General features: G+C 33.6%; 3 protein-coding genes across 3 annotated transcripts; 1 reads left to right on the forward strand and 2 right to left on the reverse strand.

Annotated features, from left to right (window-relative positions):
• Nucleotides 1–929: 929 nt before the first annotated feature.
• Nucleotides 930–5,348, reverse strand: LOC132550806 (uncharacterized). The gene is made up of 4 exons (XM_060214894.1): nucleotides 5,171–5,348; nucleotides 1,878–2,033; nucleotides 1,526–1,629; nucleotides 930–1,184 (listed from the first exon to the last, which is right to left on the reverse strand). Exons 1-4 carry the CDS (start codon nucleotides 5,346–5,348, stop codon nucleotides 930–932), a joined length of 693 nt encoding a protein of 230 aa, XP_060070877.1.
• Nucleotides 5,349–13,063: 7,715 nt separating this feature from the next.
• Nucleotides 13,064–16,546, reverse strand: LOC132550828 (ergosterol biosynthetic protein 28 homolog). The gene is made up of 4 exons (XM_060214921.1): nucleotides 16,402–16,546; nucleotides 15,542–15,632; nucleotides 15,091–15,209; nucleotides 13,064–13,762 (listed from the first exon to the last, which is right to left on the reverse strand). Exons 1-4 carry the CDS (start codon nucleotides 16,544–16,546, stop codon nucleotides 13,626–13,628), a joined length of 492 nt encoding a protein of 163 aa, XP_060070904.1. The 3' UTR covers nucleotides 13,064–13,625.
• A 472-nt stretch (nucleotides 16,547–17,018) lies between these two features.
• Nucleotides 17,019–26,294, forward strand: LOC132550851 (tubulinyl-Tyr carboxypeptidase 2-like). The gene is given in 11 exon segments (XM_060214943.1): nucleotides 17,019–17,312; nucleotides 17,767–17,858; nucleotides 18,885–18,941; nucleotides 19,155–19,229; nucleotides 19,548–19,719; nucleotides 20,015–20,060; nucleotides 20,438–20,517; nucleotides 20,947–21,030; nucleotides 21,324–21,383; nucleotides 25,678–25,799; nucleotides 26,213–26,294. Coding segments are annotated over 11 exon segments (1,164 nt in total).
• The last annotated feature ends 118 nt before the right edge of the window (nucleotides 26,295–26,412 follow it).

Raw genomic sequence — 26,412 nt, forward strand, 5'->3', positions numbered from 1 at the left:
AAATTTGCAAATTAACAAAGCTATTTCAGTCGCTCTCAAGAACAGCAGAAGAATTTTGGGTTCAATTTATGCGGATCTTATCGACGGCGTTTAACGATGGCTTATTATTGGGGAAACGGTGATAACAGACCAATTTACAGTAAGGAAGTAAATGTTGTATTCCAAACTTTGGTGTCGCTTTGTCGACTACTTGAACACTCATGAGTAGACTTGGAATGTAACAAAATGGCGATGGTGAATATATGGGAAACAGGTAATGGCATAGACTCTATTCTGACATCCACATTCTGCATTTACTCAAACATATCTAATGTACTTTCGGGTGAAGGATGTAGAAAAGCTTCTTCTGCGGGAAGATGATTCTGGTAAGTTGTTGACAATGTTGGTTGTTCTAACAAAGAGCGTATAGAGAGAAGTAGATGTAACTGTCCTTTACAACTGGCCGCAGTGGAACAGCTGAAGGAATAATGTATTAACTGGTGGGTATTTCCCCGCGACATCACCATCTGTGGGAAGTTATTTGAAGTTGGTTTAGTAGGAACAAGCTAAGTCTCACGTTCTACCAAAACAGGCAAAGACAATTTTTTGACAAAAGTAAAAACTGTATCCTTACTTATAAAAAGAGAACTACAGAGAACGAGCGTTCGTGATAAGAACGAATTCGGCTTTTGAGCAATTATTTTATTTAGAAGTAAGCGTAAATGCAGGGCTAGTTAATTACATTAAACCAGTATTGTATCAACGAAACAATATGCTTTGATTGACATTGTAACAGTGAAAGTTGTCCTCTTTTTCTAAGGAGTACGTTCCAGCAGATATGACGTTAATGTTTATGATATATATACATACAATATTAACATTCAAATTATGATTTCTATACATTAGTTATATTTCCTTATAGTATAAATCGAAGCACACGAGGTCCGAGTTCAGCGAACAAGACCAACAACCTGCATGATTCTCATCTTCCTTAGGACCATGATTCCGTTTGACATCGCTAACTCCTCCCTTTCTGTCACAGCCACCGCCACATGCCGGTCTTGGCCACCGTATCTTAAATTTAGCTGCCCGCTCGCCCCCGTAGTAGCAATAGTGGTAGGAGTCTGTTGCGGACTTGAAACGTTCTCATCGCTTTCCTTCATTGCCTTGCAGATGCACCCACATGCCACCACGACCGGCATGATGTTGTAAAAATGGTATAAATCAACATGTCGATTCTGATAATGGAACCGCGCGAATTTAAGTATTTCCAGATACTGTGACAATATCATTTATTGTGACAGGTGTATTTTCAAGGCTACTTTTAATCCACTGATCAGAGTGTTCACAAATTAATTGATTGTTAAGTATTGACATGATATCTATTAATCATTTTAAGTAAAACAATCGTGATTTTCTATGTGTTCAAGTGCATAAGAAGTTATCTTGGTGATTTGTACATTACATTTAAACTTTTCATGATATAAGAAATTAGTTTTAACATTCCTCTCATTGCCATTTAACACTAGAATCTGACCTGAATTATGACATAGATGCCACTGGTGAGACACAGGATGTAAGACCAGCCGAACGAGAATTCAGACACGTCAATGTTCCCCATCACAACACATCCGGCGATGCTCAATATTCCTGTAGTAAAACCAACAACAATCATAGACTGATAATTTCATGTTACACTCCTCGTATTTCACTTATTGTGTGTCAAGTTTAGTATCAAAACACTATGATTTATGGTTAATTACCATTCCTTCAAAAGCAATTTGGGAATGTATGTATTCATGTTGTAAATGAGGGGAAAAAATCAAAAGGGGCCGCAAAAATGTCAAACAGTATTACAAAACTCTCTGAATATGAGACATTTAAGGAAGACGTTATACCTGCTATTGGATACAACAGAATGAAGCATCCGCCATAGAGTTTATAACAATCAAACTCTTCATCTTTATCCTTGCCAATACAGCACAAAATTGTCCAGAACATCAAATAAATGGTGAGTGACGAAGCTTGCAGTCCCAGGGCTGCTGGACTGATGTCTATATTGATATAAAAGCGATGTTTAACTTTTAAAGACAATAAAAGAGAAGAAAATTAATGGTTTAGGTAAAATAAGTAGCATGGGAGTTGTCAAAAGTAATAACTACATTTATTTTTATTTGAGAATTTACAATCGAGTTAACACTTCTTAATCGCGTAAACATACCATGTAAACACAGCACTTTCATTACTATAATCACCCAATATCTCCAGTTTAATAGCTTCCTTTCGAATTGACCCGATTGCCTTCATATTGAGATAAGTTTTGTTTTAACAAGGACAATATATGTTGTCTTGCGTTTTAATGTATCAGTTCATGTTGTTCCTTTAAACGCAGATGGATCAATCGAAGAAGTGAAAAGATATGAAACAATGACCAGGCAAGAGTCTAATATTGACACGAACAAAAATAAGAATATGTTTCCTTTAATTTTATTGCCAAGCAATAATCTTTATGATAATTGGGTGGGGACCGTTACATAGATATAACCCAGAAACTACGCCCCCCGATGCGTGGACACACAACCTTGCCAATTCTTACATCGTGAATGTGTTTACTCTTGATACCCAGTATTGCTATATATTGTTAAAGCAGCTATTAACTTCGATTTTAACATCGGGAAATGGAGAATTCGGCTTACGAATGATAAAATATATCCATAATAAAGCGATACACTCGCCTATAACGTCAACTTTGTTGTTTTTGTACATATTTTCGACGTCGGAACACTGTTTATCTGGACTATTGTTTATAAACATGTCCACGCTCGGTTTATTACGAAGTAAGCCGACGGGTCACATGGCTTGTCACGTGACGAAGTCATTTACTCCCGCCGCAAAGAAAACATGGATTACGAGGAAAGTGTAAACAAACGCACATGTCTTATGTATGACGATTGCTTTTGTGACTTTCTGCTAATTCTTGTTTGCAGTAAATGATTATATAGTGTTATAATATATGATTTTTAACAATCATTCAATTAGTTTTTGTTTTGGATTCTCGTGCGAGAATTATCTATGTCAATCCTGGGCGCTTAACTAGTGGGGAACCAAAGTGGGTAATTACAATCGGAAAAGAAAAAAAACTTATTGTGAAGAAATGCACAGGAATTGATACTTTGCCTATACACATTAATAGATATTGTTTACCATTCAACATGTGTCTATGTATTCATGGTGAAGGTTATGTTTCATGGTCGTTATTCTCAAAGTAACACCAATACCGTCATATTTTTAGAACGAATACCCTCAATTGGGTCCCACCTTCTTGCAGTCAATAACAAACACACGTTGTCGATAGTACATTCAAGCGAATTACACAACTATTTTCATTCAACATTTATCAGAAAACACTTTTAGTAGTGTTGCTCATAAGATATTCACGCTTCAAGCACTGGATATTGGATTATAATCAATGACAGGCGGATACGTTATTATTATGGGGCTAACATTAAGCTAACCAGTCAAGCAGCAGCTTCGCAAATTCCAAATCCGTATTCATTCCAAGATTCTCCTTCGTCTTTCGCCATCTATCGATCACCTGTCTAAAATAAATTCTTGTCTGTCCTCCTTTCTGGTCTGACTCCTTCCTCTTCCGCTTTCTGGGACTTTCTATAAGGTAACTTTTAGGTCCTCGTCGGCTTTTCGTGTTTGCTTCCGCCATATTGCTTCATTTTAGGCTTATACGCATGCGCAGCATCAGGGTTAACAGTGGTAATGTATGAATTAGATCAAGACCGCACTGTTTACATTCTTTATTTTTCAGATATCAATAAAAATGGTTGCGGTGACTTTTTATTTTAGTAATTAAAAGTGTTAGTTTTGTAACATGCTATTGGAAAATAGAACGTTTTATATCGTTTTCTGGTAGTGTTTGTTAACATTATAGTCCCTTTACGAGGTGGTGATCTTGACTATTTCCACGATATGACCCAGGACGACTAAGTACCCAGAAGTGGGGCCAGAACTCAGAGCTAATTTAAACATAACAATTGCGTTTATCTCTTGATCACTAAATTTGCTATATATGCGGGATATCACACAAAAAAATGATTTCCATTCATCTAAACACAGTTCAATCATTCTTAGAGGAGGAGTAGGATTTTAAAGAATTTGCTGTGCCTCCCATATTGGGCCCCTTTCCTTCCACTCCAAGGGGCAGAGACGCACAGTTAATACAAAAAAATCAAATCATATCTACAAGATATGTAGAATTTTAAGCACTTCCAAATTTCCCTTTTTGCCCCCCACCCCTAAGGCGAACGTTTGTGAATCGATTTAGCTAGTTCTATAAAGGATTTCCTCAAGTCAAATAGGTATGTTTGTTCAAATGGTAAATTGTCAACGGGTGACAAATTTTATCACACAGGGTTTAAGTTCTCGATATCAACCTCAGTTGATCGTACGTCAAGGCGAAGAATGCTAAGAGAAACAAAAATGTCTATCTAAACTGTACTTCATGCTATTTGATTGCCATATAGATTCAACGAGTTTTAATAGCTGGTCACCCACTAGAAGCTTATTGTTACCGGCTGGATTGCTCGGTCATGTCAAGTAGCATTTCGATGTAATGGCTAACAAATATGACAGCCTGAATTATCATGCTGAGTTAATGTTCTAACACGGTTATCGATAACGGTAGTCCCTAGAGTGTTCTGGAATAAAACAGGATATGACCTTTCACGAAACGACGCACATTGTCGCTGTATTTTAAGATGAGACACCTGTATACAGTTGTATGCCTAAGAAACAGAACGGTAACTTCGCACTTTAAGTTTACTATGATATGACTAGTTATGTGAATTAAACTTCATGCAGGTATTCTTCAAAGGACACAATAAGTACCAGCACAGATTGGGCGATTTCTAGAAAAATTGGCGGAATAATCAACGATTAGCCTGCAAAGAGTTGATTGTATTTGCTTGATCAGAAAAATATCTCATCGAATGAAATAAGACTGGAACGTTAGTGTTCCTCACATTTTGTTTCAGTTTTCATTCAACAGGATCTGACATTGTGTGCAATACCAGTTCATTAATTTTTAACATAAAGGTAGTTGAAAATATATTTACAACGGCATAATTAAAGTCAAGAAACCGTACATAGTTATATCTTGTCAATAATAATGGTTACCTACATTCACCATTCTTGACACATTCATTAGCTGAATTGGATGTTGAAAAGGTGAAAAGTCCTTGAGCATCGCATTCTTTCCATTTCACCCAGTAAGGAGAGAAGAATCCAATGGCTTGGAGGAGAAAAGCGGCAAAAAATGTGAACAAGAAACAACAACAAAAAGCCGCGGTTTCGCCCATGATGTACACCCTTCTAACAAGGAAGCGATATGTATTCTCGGAAACAGCATATTATTAGAATCTACATGAGATATACATCTATAGATATCAAATATCGACAGGTAGTAGTTTTGTACAGCTACACACTTAAGTGTAGCAGCCACCATGGAAGGCGAGATAGAGAAAAGGGGTGGTACATGTATATTTACCATCATAAACATTGAATAAAAGAAAACAAACAATCAATGTACCAAGTTCAATTTGAATTTAACGTTAATTTTTCATTTTTTCCATTTTACAAACACATAACTCAATATATAAAGTCTTTCAACGCTTCATTTATCACATAAATTCGCAAACACATTAAATCTGTCAATGTATCACTCAGTACAACACATTTGTCTATTTACTTTTTAAAAAAAGTGTCCAGTGTACAGTGATATGGAATTTTTATCAAGGTAGAAATATATAAAACTGACAAATGAACATAATTTAATAGGAGACAAGTTAAATAGCTCTGATAAGAAGTGATATGGAATTGTTATCAAGGTAGAAAAATAACCAGTTGTATAGTTTTTTTATTAAATAGATTACACGTAAGAAGGAGTGTGTGTTGACGATTAAAGTAGTGAGGCGAAACGCAGGGTACACAAACGCAATTGAGTCTTTCATATTTAGATTTTTCATATATATTTTTATTTGGAAGAATGTGTATTGACTATCTGGTTTTTCCAACCAGTTAAGAACATAGAGTGGAACCTGTAAACGTGCTGGATAACGCAAATGTATATATAACATAGTGTTGTTCTTTGCTGATGTACCCAGGTATATACAAACCTTCTGTGTACTATTATGGTATATGTTCATGTCTATAGCAGGTTCATAACACAAATGTTTGATATGTCAGGTTCTTGTTACCGATGCAGCTGTACAAATGTATTAAAACGGTTTTATTGTTTGTTTGTTTTTTTCACCCTTCTTTTTTTACAATCAACGACAATATAATAACAACATATCGACGGATTTTTTTTCAATCTAAAAAAACAATGAAAAGGAGAAAATTGGACGGTAGGATTTACACGAGGACCCATCTAAAGTACACGGAGAATAAGACAAGAGTTATCGTCTTTACCTTCATCGACGACAACATGATTCTGGTTTTAATTTTAGAATGTGACATTACTACAATACCTTTAGCTTTGTTAACCATGCTTTACAAAAAAGTCAACATCTTTGCTATTATTGTTTCAAAGTAGAAAAAAAGGAAAATCTGATCGTGTTTTGTCAATGCGCAACTTTCACATTAATCAGTGCTCGTCGAGAAATGTATAAGTGTATCCACTGTTTCGAGCTAAAGACATGCTCAAACATCCACTGATTACATGAACTCTTATTTGTGATGGAAAATTACAAAAATAAATAAATAAAAATTTGAGATGTGAGATGTGGGATTTAGCTTTACTGTGAATTAAGAATGTAACAATGGTATTTTTAGAATAGTTTAGCTTAAACTATTATATCATACAATATCATTTAAACTTCAATTGCTAATAGTTCAATGGCCAATTGTTAGCCTTACAACTATAGCGAAGATTAGGAAGACAACATGGATTATGATCACGTTTCGATGCTACAACTGGGGATCGTCTATCTTCTGTCTCTACAACTGACAAATGAGTGAGAAGAATAGTAGATGGTCACACACTGAATACAAATGCTACACATATAATAAAGGCATTAAATAACGAAAACATTTAACACATATATGTTATATATCCCACAACTATACTTGCATCCATAGCAATATCGATTATAAAAAATAGTATACAATATTAAGGGTACGTACATGTATGTTTAAAAACCGAACCAATTCTGCACTGAGGGCAGTTTTTTTTATTCTGGCCTTGGCAAAAGGGGAACAGTGTTAACTGGCTTCATGTCATTCAAGTAGTTTTGGTTTATCTTTCAAAACAGGTTTCAAGCTATTGATTTTAAGCTCTTTCAAGAATGGCATACTGAACCGGTTCATTCTGAAAGTTCTGAAAATTATTCCAAAGCAGCATTTTCTCATTTGAACAACTAAGATTGCAGATATTTGATATCGTTTTAGGAAACTCGCTAAGGTCATTGAATTAATGGGCCAGTGAATACAGTCAAAAATATTTGGACCACTGCAATAATTACAGAAAAATTACAACAATTCATTCACCACGCTAGAAATAAACATTTTTACCATCTACAAGGATTTTGCTAAGAGTGAATATGATAACTCTATCAATAATGTTCTGCTTGAAACATTGACCAGCCATGAAAGCTATTTCCTATTTTGATGTCATCGAAATCGTTACGAGTGTGTTTATTTATTTTTTATTATATCTGTTTTTGTCTCTCTCTCTCTCTCTCTCTCTCTCTCTCTCTCTCTCTCTCTCTCTCTCTCTCTCTCTCTCTCTCTCTCTCTCTCTCTCTCTCTCTCTCTCTCTCTCTCTCTCTCTCTCTCTCTCTCTCTCTCTCTCTCTCTCTCTCTCTCTCTCTCTCTCTCTCTCTCTCTCTCTCTCTCTCTCTCTCTCTCTCTCTCTCTCTCTCTCTCTCTCTCTCTCTCTCTCTCTCTCTCTCTCTCTCTCTCTCTCTCTCTCTCTCTCTCTCTCTCTCTCTCTCTCTCTCTCTCTCTCTCTCTCTCTCTCTCTCTCTCTCTCTCTCTCTCTTTCTGAATTGCACTCAAATTCCGAAAATACCATGTTACTAATTAAATCAAATCCCGAAGTTCCTGACAGCCTTCACTAAAAAAGGTTGTTAAACCAGGTATGTAATGTCGTAATGTATGTGATACCACATATCTATGACCAAATTGTGGCTATAATTACCACGTGGGATTACTGAAAAACAAGACAAGAATACTAAGCACACATCACACCAACTTCCTTGGAAATGCAGATCTGGTCATCTTCATGGATGACGGAATAATCTCAAAAGAGGGCAAGTCCTGAGACATGTCCGTCAAATGAATGTTTTGTTATATTGCAGTATTTGTTTAAACATGCTTATGTTTTAGGAAGTCGTGTTTTAAGAAATCGTCAAAGATTCCCGATACCGTCTGTCTTGGAAGTAAAACTCCTTTTTTTTAATTATTTCAGTAGGAGTCACTAGCTTGCAGAGGAAAAGATAATGTGGAGCAGTCGTTTTAATATCTTTTTTATCTTTAATAGGACCTCCGTCAGAGGTACTTATAGATATTAGAGTTAGTGGGCACAAACCATCAGACAAAACAGGTGCAGACGGCCGACACTCAAAGGAAAACCACCAAGATAGGAAACTGGGACAGGAGACTATTGAAACCCTATGCAAGGTTATCTGCCCTTGCTTTAGATATTAGGCAGTATTATCTGTTTTGGTTATATTACTGAATTGATGTTTATAATATTTAATTATTAAGCAGAATTATCTGTTTTAGTTATATGTTCTGACACACAGTCATTGATCTGTGGGGGACATATATTAAGGTCACTTTACTACGCTGTACTGCTGCTGCTGAGGCAGGTGCACAAACTGCGCAATAGTTAATACCTAAAACGCTAACAAATGTTTATGTGACGTAATTTTTTAAAGTCTTTTGTTTACACTGGGAGACCGGACCTTGGCGTGTGTGGCCGAATTGAAGGCTTTGTATTTGTTTTCGACTGTTTTAGCTCCAGAATGTCTGGAATTCAATTCAAAATTAGTAACAGTTTGACAGCCTTGGTCAACCGGGGTCACCCATCAAATTTGACAGTCACGTAGGCATTAGACATAAATAGGAGGGGACAAGATCGTCCCTCACTCCGGTCACTAGACAGCGTATTGGACGGACTGGTGTCACGAGGCCTGGGACCAGGGCAGGTACGGGAGCGAGAGAGTTTTGTAAGCTTACCGGAAATAAAAGGCGCTTTTCTTCACCTTCGATAGTCCTTCAATTGTGTCTCTCGAACGGTTCGAGAGGGTTACACTATGGCCACTGGGCAGGTGAGAGTGAAAGTGTACAAAGCATATCAGGAAGCTGTTGGAAAATGGTTTGTCCTAGCAATGGTCATGCCTATTCTCTTTATGCTAGGTATCTATCTGGTCCTAAATAAGTGTTCAGCTCGATTTATGATATGCTATGGAAATTATCACGATTTCACTGTATAACCGTATCCTTACGGCAGAATTCTCAATAGATTTTCATCAGACATGGGGACCATCGACGACTCCTTAAGTCACATGATCATGGTAGCTTTGCGGCAGTTGTTCGAAGTTGTTGGAACTATACTCATCGTCTGTTACGGAATGCCATGGTTCATAATTATCCTCCTACCCTTGGCAACCATTTTCAAAAAGAATCTGGACTCCATCGTGTGTTTCTGTGACGAGGAAGTGTGGTGTGTCTTGTACAGATGTCATCTTCGCCAACCTGTAGACTGACTGGGATGACTGAAGAGAGAGGTGGGAGAAAAAGTACGTCATTTTACTGTAGGACAGAAACAACTCATGTGTCTTGCTAGGACTTTCCTAACCAAAGCCAAAGTAAGCTAATTTCTATTTAGGTATGGGGACACTCAGTAACATGCAATAATGCGACATTTGAACCCATGGAAATCCGATGCTCTTTTTTTCTGTAATAATTATTAGTTTTCCATCAACAAGTAAAGGATCATTGAGCATTGATAATGATTATTGTTCCACTCCACAGTCACATTCCAGATACTGTGTATTGATGAAGCTACAGCCGGTGTATTCCTGAAGACAGACAGATTAAAACAAGAAACAATTCGTCAGGAGTTTGTGGAGAGTACAGTGTTGACCATTGCCCATAGAATCAACACCATAATGGAAAGTGACAGGGTGTTGGTGATTGACCAGGGTCAGGAGGCTGAACTGGACTCTCCAGAAAACCTTCAAAAATTCCACAGTCTCAGTTCTATCATTTGGTACAGGGAAGTAGTCTCCAAACCAGCATACAAATGAATTCGTTCAAAGTTGATCAAACTCTACTGTATGTCCAGGGTGCATTTCCATTTTGAGTAAATTATCAAAAAGTTCAACTATTTTCTTTATCATCAGTTAATTGTCCTGTTTTGACCAACTCGGACTTGAAGAAATATCTTAAACAGACAAGTTCAGACAACAAAGCCTGATAGCTGATTAGAGTAAACCAATGGACTTGATTGTAGTCCTATATACAAGCAAAGTCAGTCTCAATTTACCTCATGAAAACAATATCAATACATCGATTATTTAGGTCAGATTGTTTCTTATTGAGTATTAAATTACATGTGGGATATTTTAATTTTTAAACGTTTTTTACAGCATTCGTTTAAACCCATATTTTAGTATCGGCACTTTGGTTGCCACGTGTCACATAGAGTTGTGAAAGAATGATCGGCTTTATTTTAGAGCGTTTCAAGAATAAATGATAATTTTTTATGTAAATGATAGGGGATTAGACTAAAATTATATAAATTGTCAAAAAAATCACCCTTTGTTAAGATAAAAATAGCTATGTTTTTATTTATTTTATGATGTTGCATGAATAAATTGTGCATTTTATCTATGGAGTCTATGGTACACTTAGGGGAAAATTTCGAACTTGAGTTATTGTATGGATAAGAAATAAAATTGATTTTTAATGGAGAAATAAGTTACTTGATTTATTCTCAGAATGGCATAAATAATGACAAATAACAAAGTATAATGGCTCTTACTACAGAGACAGTGGTAAATGGTAAATTAGAGTCACACTGTTGTACAGCACAATGCTAGCATTTTAAGTTGTTTATTAATAAATTATATGCTGTATGTATCTTTTTGTGTACTTTGTACAACCGGTTCAGCATCAATATTTTGTATTACTTTAAAAACACCCTATATTATTATTGTATTTGGATACATGATGAACTATGTGGAACACTCTTGAAATGCGATATGTGTACCCGACTAAAAGAATCTGTGCGGTAGATGCTTTGTATGGCGAATATCATATATATCATCATGGGTTAAATGTTAAAAAGGGGGTAACTGTTACTTTTTAACATTTTGTGTCACACATAATAAACAGTTTAGAATCAACCGACTCATTTGTACATCTCCTTTTTAGTCTATCGCCATAATTACATAGTGGGTTGTTTCATCTTTCATCCATGATCCGTGTGTCGGTCATTATCATAAGATGAATGGTACCAAGTGAATATTTAATTTTGAGACTGATCGGAAACATACTTGCCAACAGAGATGCAGTCATCATAAATTCTGAAGTCAAAAAGAAATTATTGCGACATCTCAGAAAGTGTGTGTGGCGATCACCCTGTATTTTATTACAAAAAGTTTGTTTTCATAAAATGAATGTTTCATATTTCGATTTTCCTTGATCCAAGATTGTGTCACTCTAATTTTCAGACTGATCATTGTAAGTTAATGATGCTAGCAATTACCACCGGTTGGATTTTTCTTATATTCCATATGTAGAGCTTTCATGGTTCCTTGATGTTCTATTTTCATTTTGTGACTAATTGGATACCAAAATAGCACATATTACTAGGCTTTGAAAGTTTTTCTAAAGTCCTTTAAATATGTTTGACAAAAGGGAGTGAATGGTTCTTTCTGGAATAGCATGTGTACATTTTCCTTAATCTCTTGGTTTCCCTTGGTCTCTTGATCATTGTTACAAATAACCGACAGACAGCCATATTTGATTTTGGAAGTTAAGGGATTTTTCGCTATTTTGTGACAGACCATGTGATGGTTCTCATTCAGATGTCTGGGTTTTTTGGGTTTTTTTTTTTTTTTTTTGCACAGAATTTAATCTCATATATTTTGATTCCTCCTTTCTTCACTTTGGATTTTTAATGGCTGTGGTTTAAAAAGAAAATTTAGATTTAATTCATTTGAAAGTTTATTCATTTATTGTCTTCCTGCAAAAGTCATTTATGAAGTGACTTGTCAAAATTATAGTGTATAGTTTAGTTATATAAAGCTAAAGTATATATATATATATATGTGTTTGAGTGTGTGTTTGTGTGTGTGTGTGTGTGTGTGTGTGTGTAAATCTTAGAAAACATCTGTTATGTATGAAAAAAAATGGACATCAGTTCACAGTCATACATAAAATTTAGTACCCTCATGTAGTCCAAACCATGACAACCATCAAATATTAGCCCAACAAAATTAAACAACAGTACATTATAAGGAACAGATGCTTCCATTACTTCAACTTGGGTGTTCAAGATGTAAACAAAATTACATATTTGCCATTGGCATTACTTTACTCAAAAATGCTTTAAAAGACAATGTAAAAACAAAACAGTATTTATGTGCATACAGAAATCAAAGGCAGAGTAAAAAATCTAATATAAAAACCAATTCATGACAAGAATACCCTTTTCAATTAACTTAAAATATTTCATAAGATAAAATGGAAGAAAATAATTACATTCAAGAAAGTTTTTTGATATTTCAAAAGGTTTATAGGGCCAAAACCAACATAAAATGTATGCATTATCCCAATATACTTTGTATCAAGTTGACTCAAATCGAATTTAAAGCATATTTTCAGTCTTGACTACAAAGATTTTTTTTTAATTCACATCATTCAATGATAAAGTTCTCACTTGTTGGATACTGTGTGCTATCATTACTCGAATGATACTAAAGTCAGTTGATTCAAAGCCATAAGCCTGTTAGGATGTAACCATTCTAAAAATATAAACTTAAAAGATACAAGTATACCCATTTCACAAATAATGCAAACATTTATGAGTAATATGAGATTAATCTAGGATTCCAGGAATATATTTATACCATTTTCTAACATGGAGGAATATTTTTTTAGATTGGGTGGAAATCCCTGTTCTAACATTTGTTCCAGGAAAAGATTGGGTGGAAATCCCTGTTCTAACATTTGTTCCAGGAAAAGGACAAAATGATATTAAATACATCTAATTTTTTATCTATTAATTGACAAAATACTAACATGTGCTATTATTTCAGATAAATTTTGTTTTTCAAAAAGATTAACATTACTTTTGTAGGTTTTGAAATTTGAGTATTTTTTGCATAAACTGCTTGGGGGGAAATTTATTGCTAAAAAGTGAAGCAATAGGTCTTGATTGATCTATGGTAAACTCCAACAGATCTAGATCTTAAATTAGCCTGAAATGCATATAACCCGCCTGTTATAATGTCAATGTTGATTTATTTCCAACATGTCACTTCTTAATCAACAAGCCAGAGTGTGAAGTCGAAAACTTCTGAGTCCATTGAAAAACTAACTAAGACAAGAAGATTTTAATATCAACTTGTTTTTTGTTTCATAAATGTATATTTTGAATATGTATTCCTTTTAGAATCCTCTATATCTTCCATAGTTTGGATGGTTTTTGATTTATCCAGGAATAAGTAGCCAAAGCCCAGTCCAATTATTGATATCCCTGTAAATATAATAAATATATATATAAACAATCTGACATATAGAGGAATATGATCTGTGTACTCATTACTTAATAAACTGAAATAAATGAATGCATCACTGTGTTGGAAATAAATTTCTGTAAAGAAAATAAATGTATACATGGAATGACTGAAGCCTATAATAAAGTGTCAAATACCTGTCTATTAAATATTGTTTGCATGTTTAAAAACCATCCAACTGGATAATAATGTCCCATGTATTTAAACCTATGGGTTGGTAGCTAGATAAGTATCATACAATTAATAGTAGCAGCCATGATTGATCGGTATTGAATAATGTATTTATTCCATGTTGATAATGCTGTTGACTTGAATAACCAAGTAATAAAAAAAGTCATCAAATCATATTTTACAATTACTGGAGTACTGGTATGACCTTTTAAGTATATCTTTGCAAAATCAGACAAAAACTTCGCCCTTGTACAGGCTCAAATTCTGTTGATGACTCCTTTGTTAGAACTTATTGTTTTCTGTCGTGTACTGGTCTAATAGGCAATTTAAAATAATAAACTAATGAAGCTTAGGAACTCTGACTGGAATTTAGGAATGGCGAAGTTCTATAATTTTCTTATTGTTCTCACTAGCTTGATTGTACATGAATGTCAATGTTTTGATAAATAGAGAGGAAGTCAAATCAGAGAGTTACTTGTTCTGCTTCAGCTACAGGAAATTTATCTTTAGCTCAAATGAAAGAATACTTGTCAAGCAATTTGTAGTCTTTAGTCTGATTCCTAAGAAATAATGGCCTTTATTCAGATTCCCGATTACTGTGTGATGAAAATGCCTCATATTAACATACCAACATACAAGTTCTCTTTCACAACACATCTTGAAAACAAGTGATTATTTGGTATTCAAACGAAAGTAAGACAAAAAAGAGTAAATGAACCATTAACTTCAGTATGAAGCAACCCAGGTATAGTAATGGGTTTGGGTGTCTGATGAAAACCCACAGGATTAAACTACATGTCACTTCTTGGGAAACAACTAATCTTTGGCAAACTGTACTTTTCAATCTTGTGCTCTAGGGGAGATAAGTCTAAAGATTAGGATTTAACACACTCTTTTAAGATGTTAGAAATCAGAGCTACTTGGGTATCTTTATAAGCGTGCAAATATTTTGAAACCAAGCAGGTTTTACATGAATAACTTTTATATTGAAATAGGCAATAATGTCTGTACCAAATTTTGAAAATGTCGGCCAAGTCAAGATTATCAGCATGTTTTATTGTTATTATTATGCACTTTTTAAAGCGTTGTTACAAAATGCAGAAAATTACAACTTTACCTGAAACAGTTATCTGTATTAAAGAAGATGGCATCAGGTCTGTTGTCCTATAGTGGAATATTTCAGCCAGTATATGTACGAGTCCCACAAAAAATGACAAAAGTGTTAATCCAAATATCCTGTGATGGATAAAAATAAACACATGAGTTTAAGTGAGTAAAGGCATAAATGTAGTTCAAAGTATCTTTAGCATTTAGAAAAAAAAATAACTTCATGGGCTTTGACAAAATCTAAAAACTTGTTGGTGGGACAATACCTTACTAATAAATGTAGCAACATTATAGTATTATATACACTGCAGTTTTACTAGCACATGATATCAGATGGAAATTGGTCTTCCCTTTGAAAATTGATACATTATTTGGTACAAAGTTGAGACTGATGTGAATTCATGAAGATCATGAAACCTAAGTATCCACTTGGATCTTCATACTTTACAGGTAATACTTACGGCTTATTATATATGTCTATTGCACAAATGAAGCGTAGAATTGCTGTAATTAGAGTCCAGACACCAACAATCCGACTGGTAAGACCACGATCTGTGAACAATTTCAACTTGTAAAAAATTTCATTTCATTAATGACAGATCCTGTAAGTTTTTATTGAACTTACTGTTTTAATAGTAGTTCTGCTCTTTGAACAATAAAAAACATAGATCAATGCATTTTAGAATATGTACATATGAACACAAATACAGTCATGAAATGAAAAATGATTTAAGACAGGCAGTAGTATAATTATCTATACATGTAGTTGTTCACCATTCTTTCGTTCAATAGCCATCAATCTCAACACTAATCAACACGCAAAATATACATATTATGTACTCTAAAATTTCATTCTACTTGCAACTCATATATGTATGGATGACATGGCAAGAGCATTATATGTTGAACAACAGTATCAACTTAACTTTTGCTGCCTGTAAACCAACCAGGGCATGTTAAAAAGATGATGCACTAATTATTTACATGTGTACTTTGTTCAAATTGCATAGCACTTCCTCACTCTTGTATACTAGCATACTAACACTAGCGAAGGAATCATATATTTGATATATGGAATAATGATAAGAAAAAATAGCAGGAATACTGTATACCTACTATTATTATTACCAAGTGTTCATAAATTTCACATGTAGACGTCCGATTTCCGTGCTAGTATTGACAATAACAATGATATTACTAAGATATAATCACTGACACCTTCTTAACATGCACTATATTCTCGTTGTATTATGCCCCTATGTAATATCTACTTTCGTTTTAGCGTGAATTATTTATGAGCAAACACACGTTCTCTATTTACCGTCTTTGGCGTTTGTGTATAGTCTATTTTTCAAAAAACTTGGATCAACAAAACATTGTAATGCATTTCCAAACGTCATTAGAGCAACCACAGCGATGCATGTCCTCAAAACAGATATTAACTGCAAACTTCTGCTCTTAATCATTCTTCTGTTCTAACTAGCCGGTCATTCGGGATCGTAGAGATGTTTTGCTAGATCTCAAGTAATGTTAACTTCCGGTAAGCGTTTGATTGATGCAGACATTGACAACACCGTAAACAATCTTCCTTCGTTTATGAAAAATGCAGATTTATAGATAGTTTGAAAGTGATTTTATTCAATTATAACACTCTAACCTTTTTATCTTATAAAAATGTTCTGAAGTGGAAATAATGCGCTATCTCAGTGGGTCTAAGGGTACGTTTATTACCATTTGTTCTCATTTGATACATGATTATATCGGTAAGGACATGCAAATTTTCCAATAATGGCTTAATATCATTATAAAATATGTTTTAAAATAATGTGTGGCTCAAGAAACACATTAATATTTTCACGTTTGGATTGATCTTTCACATGGAAAGTTCAAAATATTGACATATATTCAAATATACACTGTATACAAGCTTAGTTTACCATGTCGAAATCCAAACAACGGGATCAACTACCACCATTTGGAACACTCGTTCGTGTTTCTGAACCCCCAGAAGAGGAAGAAAAGGGTTGTGTAAGGGTGAAGACAGTTAAAGGATCTAAAGGTGGAAATGACGATGACACACATGAAGAAAACGGAGTTCTATTTTGGGTTAACAAAAGTGGATTTCCAATTGACAATAGGACATGGGATCGAATGTGGGATCACGTGTCGAGAATACATCCAGATGGTTACAGCATGATCAACAAAATTAGAAATAAATCTGATCTACCTCAGGTAAGATTTAATCAAATGACAAAATCTTATTCAATTGTACAAGCACTGTATGCTTAATATAAAGTAAAATGCTAAATACTAAACGTACTTCCAAATTATTGGCATAGAGCATTATGGTTAAAGATACATTTCTGTATTGCAAACTCTGGTATAATAGAAGATACAATTAGTTTATTTTCTTACGGCAAACAATACCATCTTTCGTAACATATCCGATTGAACCCGTATATTGATAAATCATACATGTGTTACTAGAAAGGCATTCCAGCATTGTGGTTATTCATAATAAGATGAATGACAGTGCAGCAGCCATTAATATTAACGAGGAGTAAATAATTCATTGAAAGCAAGTGCAATTGAAGACGTGTAAGCATGCTATCTGATGATAAATGTTGTATGTTTTGTCAGTACCACTTATATCTGTATCGAAAATCAAAAACAATTTTTTTTTCAGATTCCTATACAACAGGCACCATTAAACTTTCCGTCTTCCATGCCTGCACAAGAACGACTGGATAAGGTTCAAAACTACATGAAGTCGCTTCAGTATCCTTTAGAAGGGATCAGTCATTTGAATAATGGTAACAATAAACAAATTTATTAATACCCTTAATTGAGATAAGTGATATGATTTGAAGATAAATGTCAAAATTGCGCCACATACAAAGTAGTTGCTGCAGTACTTTCACGAGGGATATAAACTTCTTAACATTGATAAAATCACTCAGTCCAAAAACACAAAAAGGTCTTTCAAATCTGCCTGATTGATTTACTCCACCATTTTATGCTGAAGTACAAAACGTATTTACAAACCATACTTATAAAATTTTGTTTCGAATACAATTGGATAAATTATTGTCAGTGCTCAAATTCAGGGACGTATAGTATTCCACGTTCTTGTTAAAGCTTGACATTTTTTTATGTCTATCATCATTAAATGAAAATGGTGTTGCAGTTCCGTTTTTATGTACCAATTTCAGTTGTAAACTTTCAATCCAATTACAGACCAGATTTGGTTACTGTATAGTGCTGGTCTCAGAAAATGCTCTTTAAACGCATTTATCCGTTAGGTTCGAACGGCACTCACCGATGGGAAGGTACAGTGATTATATAACACAGAGCTCTAGTTTTCCCTCCATACTTGCATCTAGAAACAATACCAGACTTATTGATATATAGGTGCATTATGTACAGAGAACAAGAGCCATTAGTCCGAGTACCATGGAGGACGGGTTATTTTTCTTTTCGCGCGCTAATAAAAGATCATAATAGTATTCTATATGCTAGATAAATTTAAGGTGTCGTTCAAACCTGAATTTTAAGCATATCAGGAAAAAACTGAATCATTTACTGTGAACATACCGATTAATCCTTTTATAACATTCTAAATATAAACCAGGAATATTAAAGATTGTATATTTGAAAATACTAGCGTGTTTGTACGACAGTTGCGAAAATAGAAAGAAAATCCTTTATCATAAAATCGTTTACTAGCCGTCTTGTCTCACGCAAGAAACACTGGATGCCATTTTATCATGTGTCTGTTATGAATGTTTCCTTAATGTGATTAAGATATAATCATACCGGAACACAGTTTTTTGAAATCAGGAAGCAGAGACCACTATCAGGGTAAGTTGTTTCTGTCATTCCACATGTTTAATTATATTATATATTTTTTCATTTATCGCACATTGTTAGCAATGTATTATGATATACTCATCGCTTTATTGTTAACCAATTTTACAAGCAATATTATTGGTCCGATTTAATCATGTGAACACGATAGACACATATTTCCATGATTCATTATATCATGTTGCTTTATTTTTCCCTGTAATGAAGGTTGATGGACTGTGCCAGAGAAATGATTAAAGAAGCTCTTCCCATCAAATGCTTGGAGGCTGTGATTCTTGGGTTGTATCCTTCTGTCAAAATTAAATTATTGATGATTAATTACCTTTACATAAATAAAGATTATTGACTTTCAAGTCTAAAACCAATCTTTTGAATTGTTTAACGATATTTCTGAATTAGCTCTATCTAATTATTAATTGATTAATCATTTATTTATTGTAGATTAATAGTGTACTTTGTAAGATAATTATATTCAATTTCCGTAAACGTTTTAAATTTGGTTTTGATTTTAAAGACTTCCTCTTTAGTTTTTACCTTTGAAATATTTCGAAGATGGTTACTGCTACAATCTTGTGCAACGTCATCCTTTACACAAAACAGATTTTTAACCAATGGTTTTCTTGGTGTCGAACGCTTTCCGCTAAGTTTTAAGAGTGTGTTTGGTGGAAATGTACATAGACATGTAGTACTAGGGATATATTATGCTGGTAAATATGGTTCCATTGGTATGAGCAGGAGGGATGAACTGATGTACAAACCTGTTGTCTATAAGGTAATTTACCACAAGTAAAAAATATCATCTAAAAATGTACTGGACAAATTAAATCGAGTTTAAGACGTTTTACTAGACAAATTTAATCAAATTTAAGATATTTTCTCGACATTTTTTTGAGTCCTGGATGAATTCTATTTTCTTGTAACGTGCACGTGTCCAGACATTTTCTTCATAATTTTTCAGACATTTTTTCTCATAATTTGCATATATACTATGTATGTTAAATTCATTAAACGTTGCGTTTATACATGTGTATTAATGTATTTTATAAGCAAGTTACTGCATGTTTCAGTCTCTCTCGGAATTGGTTTTTGAATTTGAAAGATCTTACAATATGTGTAAGTAATTTTCGTTATTCTGGAAAGTATATTTGCACCACAAATACCGATCAATTTTGTCATGTGATTATAAATCATTCTGGTAAATGATATATTTCGTCCATTTTATATACCAATAAGTCATGGAAATTTTTTCATTTATTTAATGTATATTTTGTTGATATTTCTGAAAAACAGTAACGTTACACAGTCACTGTAGATATTTTTAAAAAATGATTAATAATTTTCGTTAGGAAAGCTAATTAGTATGATACGGAGTTACCTTTAATTCAATGGTTTCTAGAGAAGAATTCGTGTTTTCTATACAACTTTCTTTTGGAATATTATAAATTAAAGTAAAAGTACGGTAGCATTAATTACATAGTTTGTCCTTTCAGTTAAACATGACGTAAAGAAGGTAAAAATCGGGCTGCCTGTTCCGCATGATCCTCACAGCTATGAACTCATCAACTGGAAGGTACGTATATATATATATATCTGACATATCTTGGCTTATTTGATATCAATATTTATCTAACGAAATAAGATAGATCTATTTCTGTTAAAATAAATCTCGCTTTTAAATAAATAAGTGAAATACTGGTTTTTTTTTCATTGTCAGTTATTTATCATTAAAATATACTAAATTCCATATTGTCCCTCTGTCTACATTTTGTTAATGAACTATTAGTGCATGGGGATTTTCCCATTTCTTCATTGAAGATAATATATTTGTGCCTTAGCAAAAAACTATTTGAATAGTAAAACTGAAAGTCCCTTTAGTACTTCAGTAACAGCAGAATATACTGTATGGAAAATGTAAAGGCACATTTATTTGAGAAAAAAAACTGGTTTTACCATTAAAGTTTTTGTAGCTACATAAATTTATATGCATGTCTAATTGTAGGCCCTTACTATAAACATGAACAAAATGAGTCAAAAAGAAGTGACCAAAGACCTTGATGTTGTGGCCAAGGAAATTCGGACAAAAGTAAGAGTTATTTTGTATCATGTTGTTAAATGTTTCCCTTAAATTCAATTTTCTATCATACAACAACCTTACTTTTGTTGTATCATACACATTGTGGTTTTACCCTTTTTCCCAAATTTTGTTTTCAGTTACGTTTCATTAATCGTTCAATATCCGTTGTTCCTATTATATGGAATAACAGATACAGAAATTCGAAGTTAGCTGAGTTTCCATGCATAACGAAATGTCTAATTCTGGTTGCTATGGGAGATTACTTTATATTTATATTTAATATATGATGTATTTTTTATTAGGCCAAACTCAACTCTCTGAATCCCGAGGCTAGTTATGCGAAGGTAAAATGTCACCACTAGGTATATATAGATATATATAGATATGTTGTATCGTATTTAACAAAGGACGCCAGCTCTACGTAGTCTGTCAGTATTATAAACACATCCTTTCTATAGTCCACGTACATCACACTCGGAGATCTCTTCAAAGTACAGCACAGTCTTCAGAATGTGAATGTCATAAAAAGTCCAAATTTAGTTGTTTATAATGCGATTGAAGCAAAATCTTTTGTAAAGCTATTATTTCTACGTGAGCTTTCTGTACTACTACTACTTATATTATCACTATTTATTATTCACGTGTTTATGCATGTTTATTACACTACAGTGTCTCATCTGATTTTCACATTATTTCTCGTCGCTTTTTGCAATCTATCAACAAGTTTAATGCACATTCCATTCCATACAGCATGCTCGCCTCCAATAAAATAATACATTTTCGTGCTATAAAACCTTAAAATTGATATGAAGTTATAGTCTGTAGGTACGATACATCCGCCACGTTCACATTTCACAAATGTGTGATGCGTCTCATGTTTATTTCTTGATTCGTCTTTAGTGTTTCCCTTTATTTTTAACCCGAATATTTTGAAGCTGTAGTACATATTTATTTATATAATGTGGTATTATTTAAGACGTTTGTTGAGTAATGTGAATGTGATTTTATATTGGTGCGGATAGTTTAATGAAACGTGTTTTTAATCATTGTGGTTGATCACGATTGACTTGTTATTCTGTGAATATAACCATGGAATATGTTTTACCTATTACACATGTGTAATATAACTTATTGTGATGTCAGGTGTTGATAATGAAATGGCACACTGAAGACTCAATGTGACATACCAATGGAGTGGAGGCCACTAATAAGAAGCCGAAATGGCTTCCTGTGGAAATGTTCGTTTTCCACTTTACTTGAATTATCTATCATGTGATATGAGGGATCCTAATTTCTTTTCAATTTAATATTTGCTTTATGAAACTTAATGAAAACGAATATAAGATCATAAATATGTTTGTGTGTAACTTTTGTGTTAGGAATACATTAATCTCAATAGCCATCGTCGTTTGCTATGGAATCACTTTATCTATTCCTTACAGTAAGATAAAGTCGGAAATATATTTATCCCACAGGATTACATATAATGGATAAATGAAAAAGTGGCTGTAAATTCGCAAGAATTCGGATGTATGAATTACAGATACTAATCAATGAAGCCCTGTTTTCACAAATGACACTCAATAATCCCCATATGCTCACAATTTGTATCGAATTATATTCAAAGGAAAAAATCATCATCTTTTTTCACTCTGAATACTCACTCTGCCCGTCTCCAGAACGACTATGATATTGTGTCATTATCTATAGTGATTTTTTTATGTGTCAACGTACATATACAACTAGAAGATTTGTATTCACGCAGTGGTTTCTGCATGGATTGAAATGTATATTTAGCAGAAAATGGATCGAATTACTGCAAATTACATCTTTGTCATTTTACAAATAAATAAATGTGCACCATTTAAATCCGATCAGGGACAGAGGGAAGCTCATGACTGCCCTGTAGTAACACTTTACTCCAGCCGTAAGGTAGGCCAGCTGTGTAATACAGCATGCCCGCTAGTTGTATCTTGTCCTGTGCCCTGCTGTATATTCAGACCTAACTGCTAATCACTGACAGACTGTGCTATAAAGTCGATCCTTAGGGACTGTAAACTGAAAAATAAGATTTTTACAAGGTACGTTTTTTACCGTCTGTAATATCATAATACCCCTTTTATTACTATCACAATTGTTTATTTGTCAATGAATACATGTATAGCAATGATAAACACTAAACATAAACGCATATGTTACTCGACCTATCTTATGTTATACATTGAATTTGGAATAATGTAAATTGAATATATGATAACACTTATTCGAATTGGTTGATATGAGTGCCAGAATGAGTTGAGGAGTGTATTAGCCACCGTCAATATATCATTCAATAAGAACTTTTTATAATCTTTCCCTTGGATTACTATATTTTTCCTACTTGATTTGCTTTTTCTTTCTTTTTTTTTTCTTAAATTAATGTCACTTGAAAAAATAATGATTTTCAGCTTTGACAAATATTGCTTTTACATATACATTATACTGGTATATGTTTTTGTTTGAAGATGCTATTTATTGTGTTCTATCTTATTGGGTGAATCACACACGTCATACATTAACTGTCATTTTTCATTCATAAAACATGTTACCTATTACATATAACGCAATGGGATATTAATTTCCCTTTTTATGAATTTAAATCCAAGAAAGATGTCCCCCTTCAAGCTTGAAATTTGATACAGAGATATCGAATTGTGGTTTGGCTAGTTGTAATGTTGCTGCTAATTTGAATTGTAACAGGTACATCTTTGAGATTAGCCATCCATCTAGATCCTGTTCTTTGTATGTATTGTTCTTCAAATCTTGTTCTGGCTTTGTAGTACGCGAATCAAGGAATATATGCTAAAGACAGGTTGATATCGGCATGACCAGAGGTGATGTTTTGAAAATGGTTTGATAATATATCGATATTCGATACGAAATTAATTTGTATGAATACCACATTATTACACTTCAGTGTATATTTATTTTTTAATTGCAGTGTTTATTTTCCTTATGTGACCTATTGAACATATATTTTGTTTTTGGTAAGAGTTTGGATTGATTCAAGTTCTGTTTTAAATTTTCAGATTCCATCCATTAATGGTCATAAGGTACATTAATTCCGACAAAAATTTCCTTGCAGTTTACATGTTACACAATGCCGACTTACACATACAAACTTGTGTAGTAACGTGTCATATGTTTACGGTCGTACACAATTTTTACGAATTTTTTTAGCATTAGTGCATGGTGTCATGTTCATCGTAACAAGTAATTGTTATTGTTTTTGCTAATACACCAGCATGTTTTTAAACTAAAATATAAGAAGGTGGATTTAATTGAAAATGTGGCATGATATTTATTGTTTGATGGGACAAGGAAAACTTTATTCTCGATATTTTTGTAGTAAATTATTTAAAATACCAGTCGTTGTGCATATTGCATAAATTGAAAATACTTTCTCATGTTAAAAACGTAATCGGTCGTTAAATATTCATACATTGGGTTTGGTTATTTTCAAAAGTAAGAGACGGTTTTTTTATGTATGTTTGTTTTAAAGGAGAAACTACCTTTCAGTGAATGAGGATAGGACCTGAAAGTTATTTAAAACCATGAGATTACAGTGTTATAGTATACCGCTCATCTCAGAAATCCCATATCATCACATATTACCGTAAATAATATTATAAAAAGGAGTGAAAACTGAAAGAAAATATGCTTTATTTAAATCAGGAACTTAGATTCATTGAATGTGTTTTTATACAGCATGGACATACTCACCTCACACAATGTTGTGAACACCGATGTAATATTAAATACATCGCAGTTGCCAGTCAAAACATTTTATTCGGAAGCTTGTTTGTAATTCACCTCTACAACGTTTTAGTCTGTAATGATTAATTTCAGTAAGTTAACATCTGCGATGGAACGTGGGTTGTTGAAGAAATATTTGGAACATTTCGTTTAGAAATATCGTAATTGCTGTGTCTGTGATAGTATATCAGTGTTATCAGGTTTAGAGTATAATGTTGTTCTTCAATACAACCTCAAATCATTCCCTTATCGATGAAGTCGTGACCATGGACAAGAAGTATGCAATCTATAATCATAAGGTAGAGGATTCGATAAATCATGGTTTCAAGGTCATAGGTCATGATAGGACACGGATCAAAATTTTCCTCTGTCATCATCATTTTTTCTATTCAGTAGAGTTACGGAAATCTTGAGATTAGTCTATGGCGAACATAAATTTAGTGTACGAACTTCTTGATTTCAATTTTGTTGGAAGGAATTTTAAGTTTATCGCTACTAGTTTTGATCAACTTCAGAAGTAGCTTCTTAATCAGGAGTTTTTTTTAAAACGCATGCACCAGAAGCTTCCTTTTCTTTAACACTATGCATGAGTTTGGGTTTGGTTTAACTTCATTATAAATCGGTGATTACATTTCATTATTTAGATGTGCCAATTAAGTTAATGTTCGGTTAGGCTTCATCGCTGCAATACCGCATTAAATAAACCAGCAAAAATTATTCGTATGTGATATAATTAGTTCACATGTTTCTGCTTTGCTATTAAATTCAAACCATTGTTCGACCAGACATTTTAGAGTTGTTATATATTTGAGAGTTTGTGTTGTTTCAATTTATAGTAAAACGATACCTTAATTTTAATAGTCCCGGTCGTGGGTTACTCAGCCTTCTTCACCAAGGAAAAATATCACCTCTATCGATATGACCACTGGTAGAGACACATATGCGAGCAACAGTCTAAAGCAGGCATCAAAAATTTACAGATCGTGAGTACCTAGTTTGTCAAAATATTACAACTTGTCATCGCAAATGTTATGTCAAGCATACACAGATTTATAAATATATCAATAATTTATTAACTTAATGGTGTTCGTAACTTAAAACCTTGGAAATCTCACTTACCTAATGTCCATTATATACAAATATGGACGAGACCAGTATATAACGTTTAGAGTATTTATCTCAAATTAAAAAAAAAAATGGCGTGTTGACGTTATTATTATATATCATATTCATTAATAATTCATGTACAAATTTCAACATCTGGTTTGCTTCTTATACTCTTACATCGTTGAAATGTCATTTGTGATTTTATTAATATATTGCTGTAGTTTTCGACGATTTTCAGTAAGAATTGCGATTTTGTTTACAGATTGGTGTGTGCTTTTATTTTTTGCAGACAAACAATGGTAGGTTCATCCGACAATGGCGCCGTTAGGAGGAAATCTACAGATCCCGCAGACTATCAGATACGAATATGATGGCCATGTCATCAATGGCACTTGTGCAAGTGATCGTAGCTCTTAACTCGGCTGATTTAAAAGTGAGAATTCACTTCCAGTATTGATCACCGTAAAGTGTTATGTTACGTTGTATGAG

The sequence above is a fragment of the Ylistrum balloti genome, unplaced genomic scaffold (genome assembly GCF_031769215.1).
Source record: "Ylistrum balloti isolate Yb309-2 unplaced genomic scaffold, AGI_CSIRO_Ybal_v1 Utg370152, whole genome shotgun sequence".
Classification (NCBI taxonomy): Eukaryota; Metazoa; Mollusca; class Bivalvia; order Pectinida; family Pectinidae; genus Ylistrum; species Ylistrum balloti.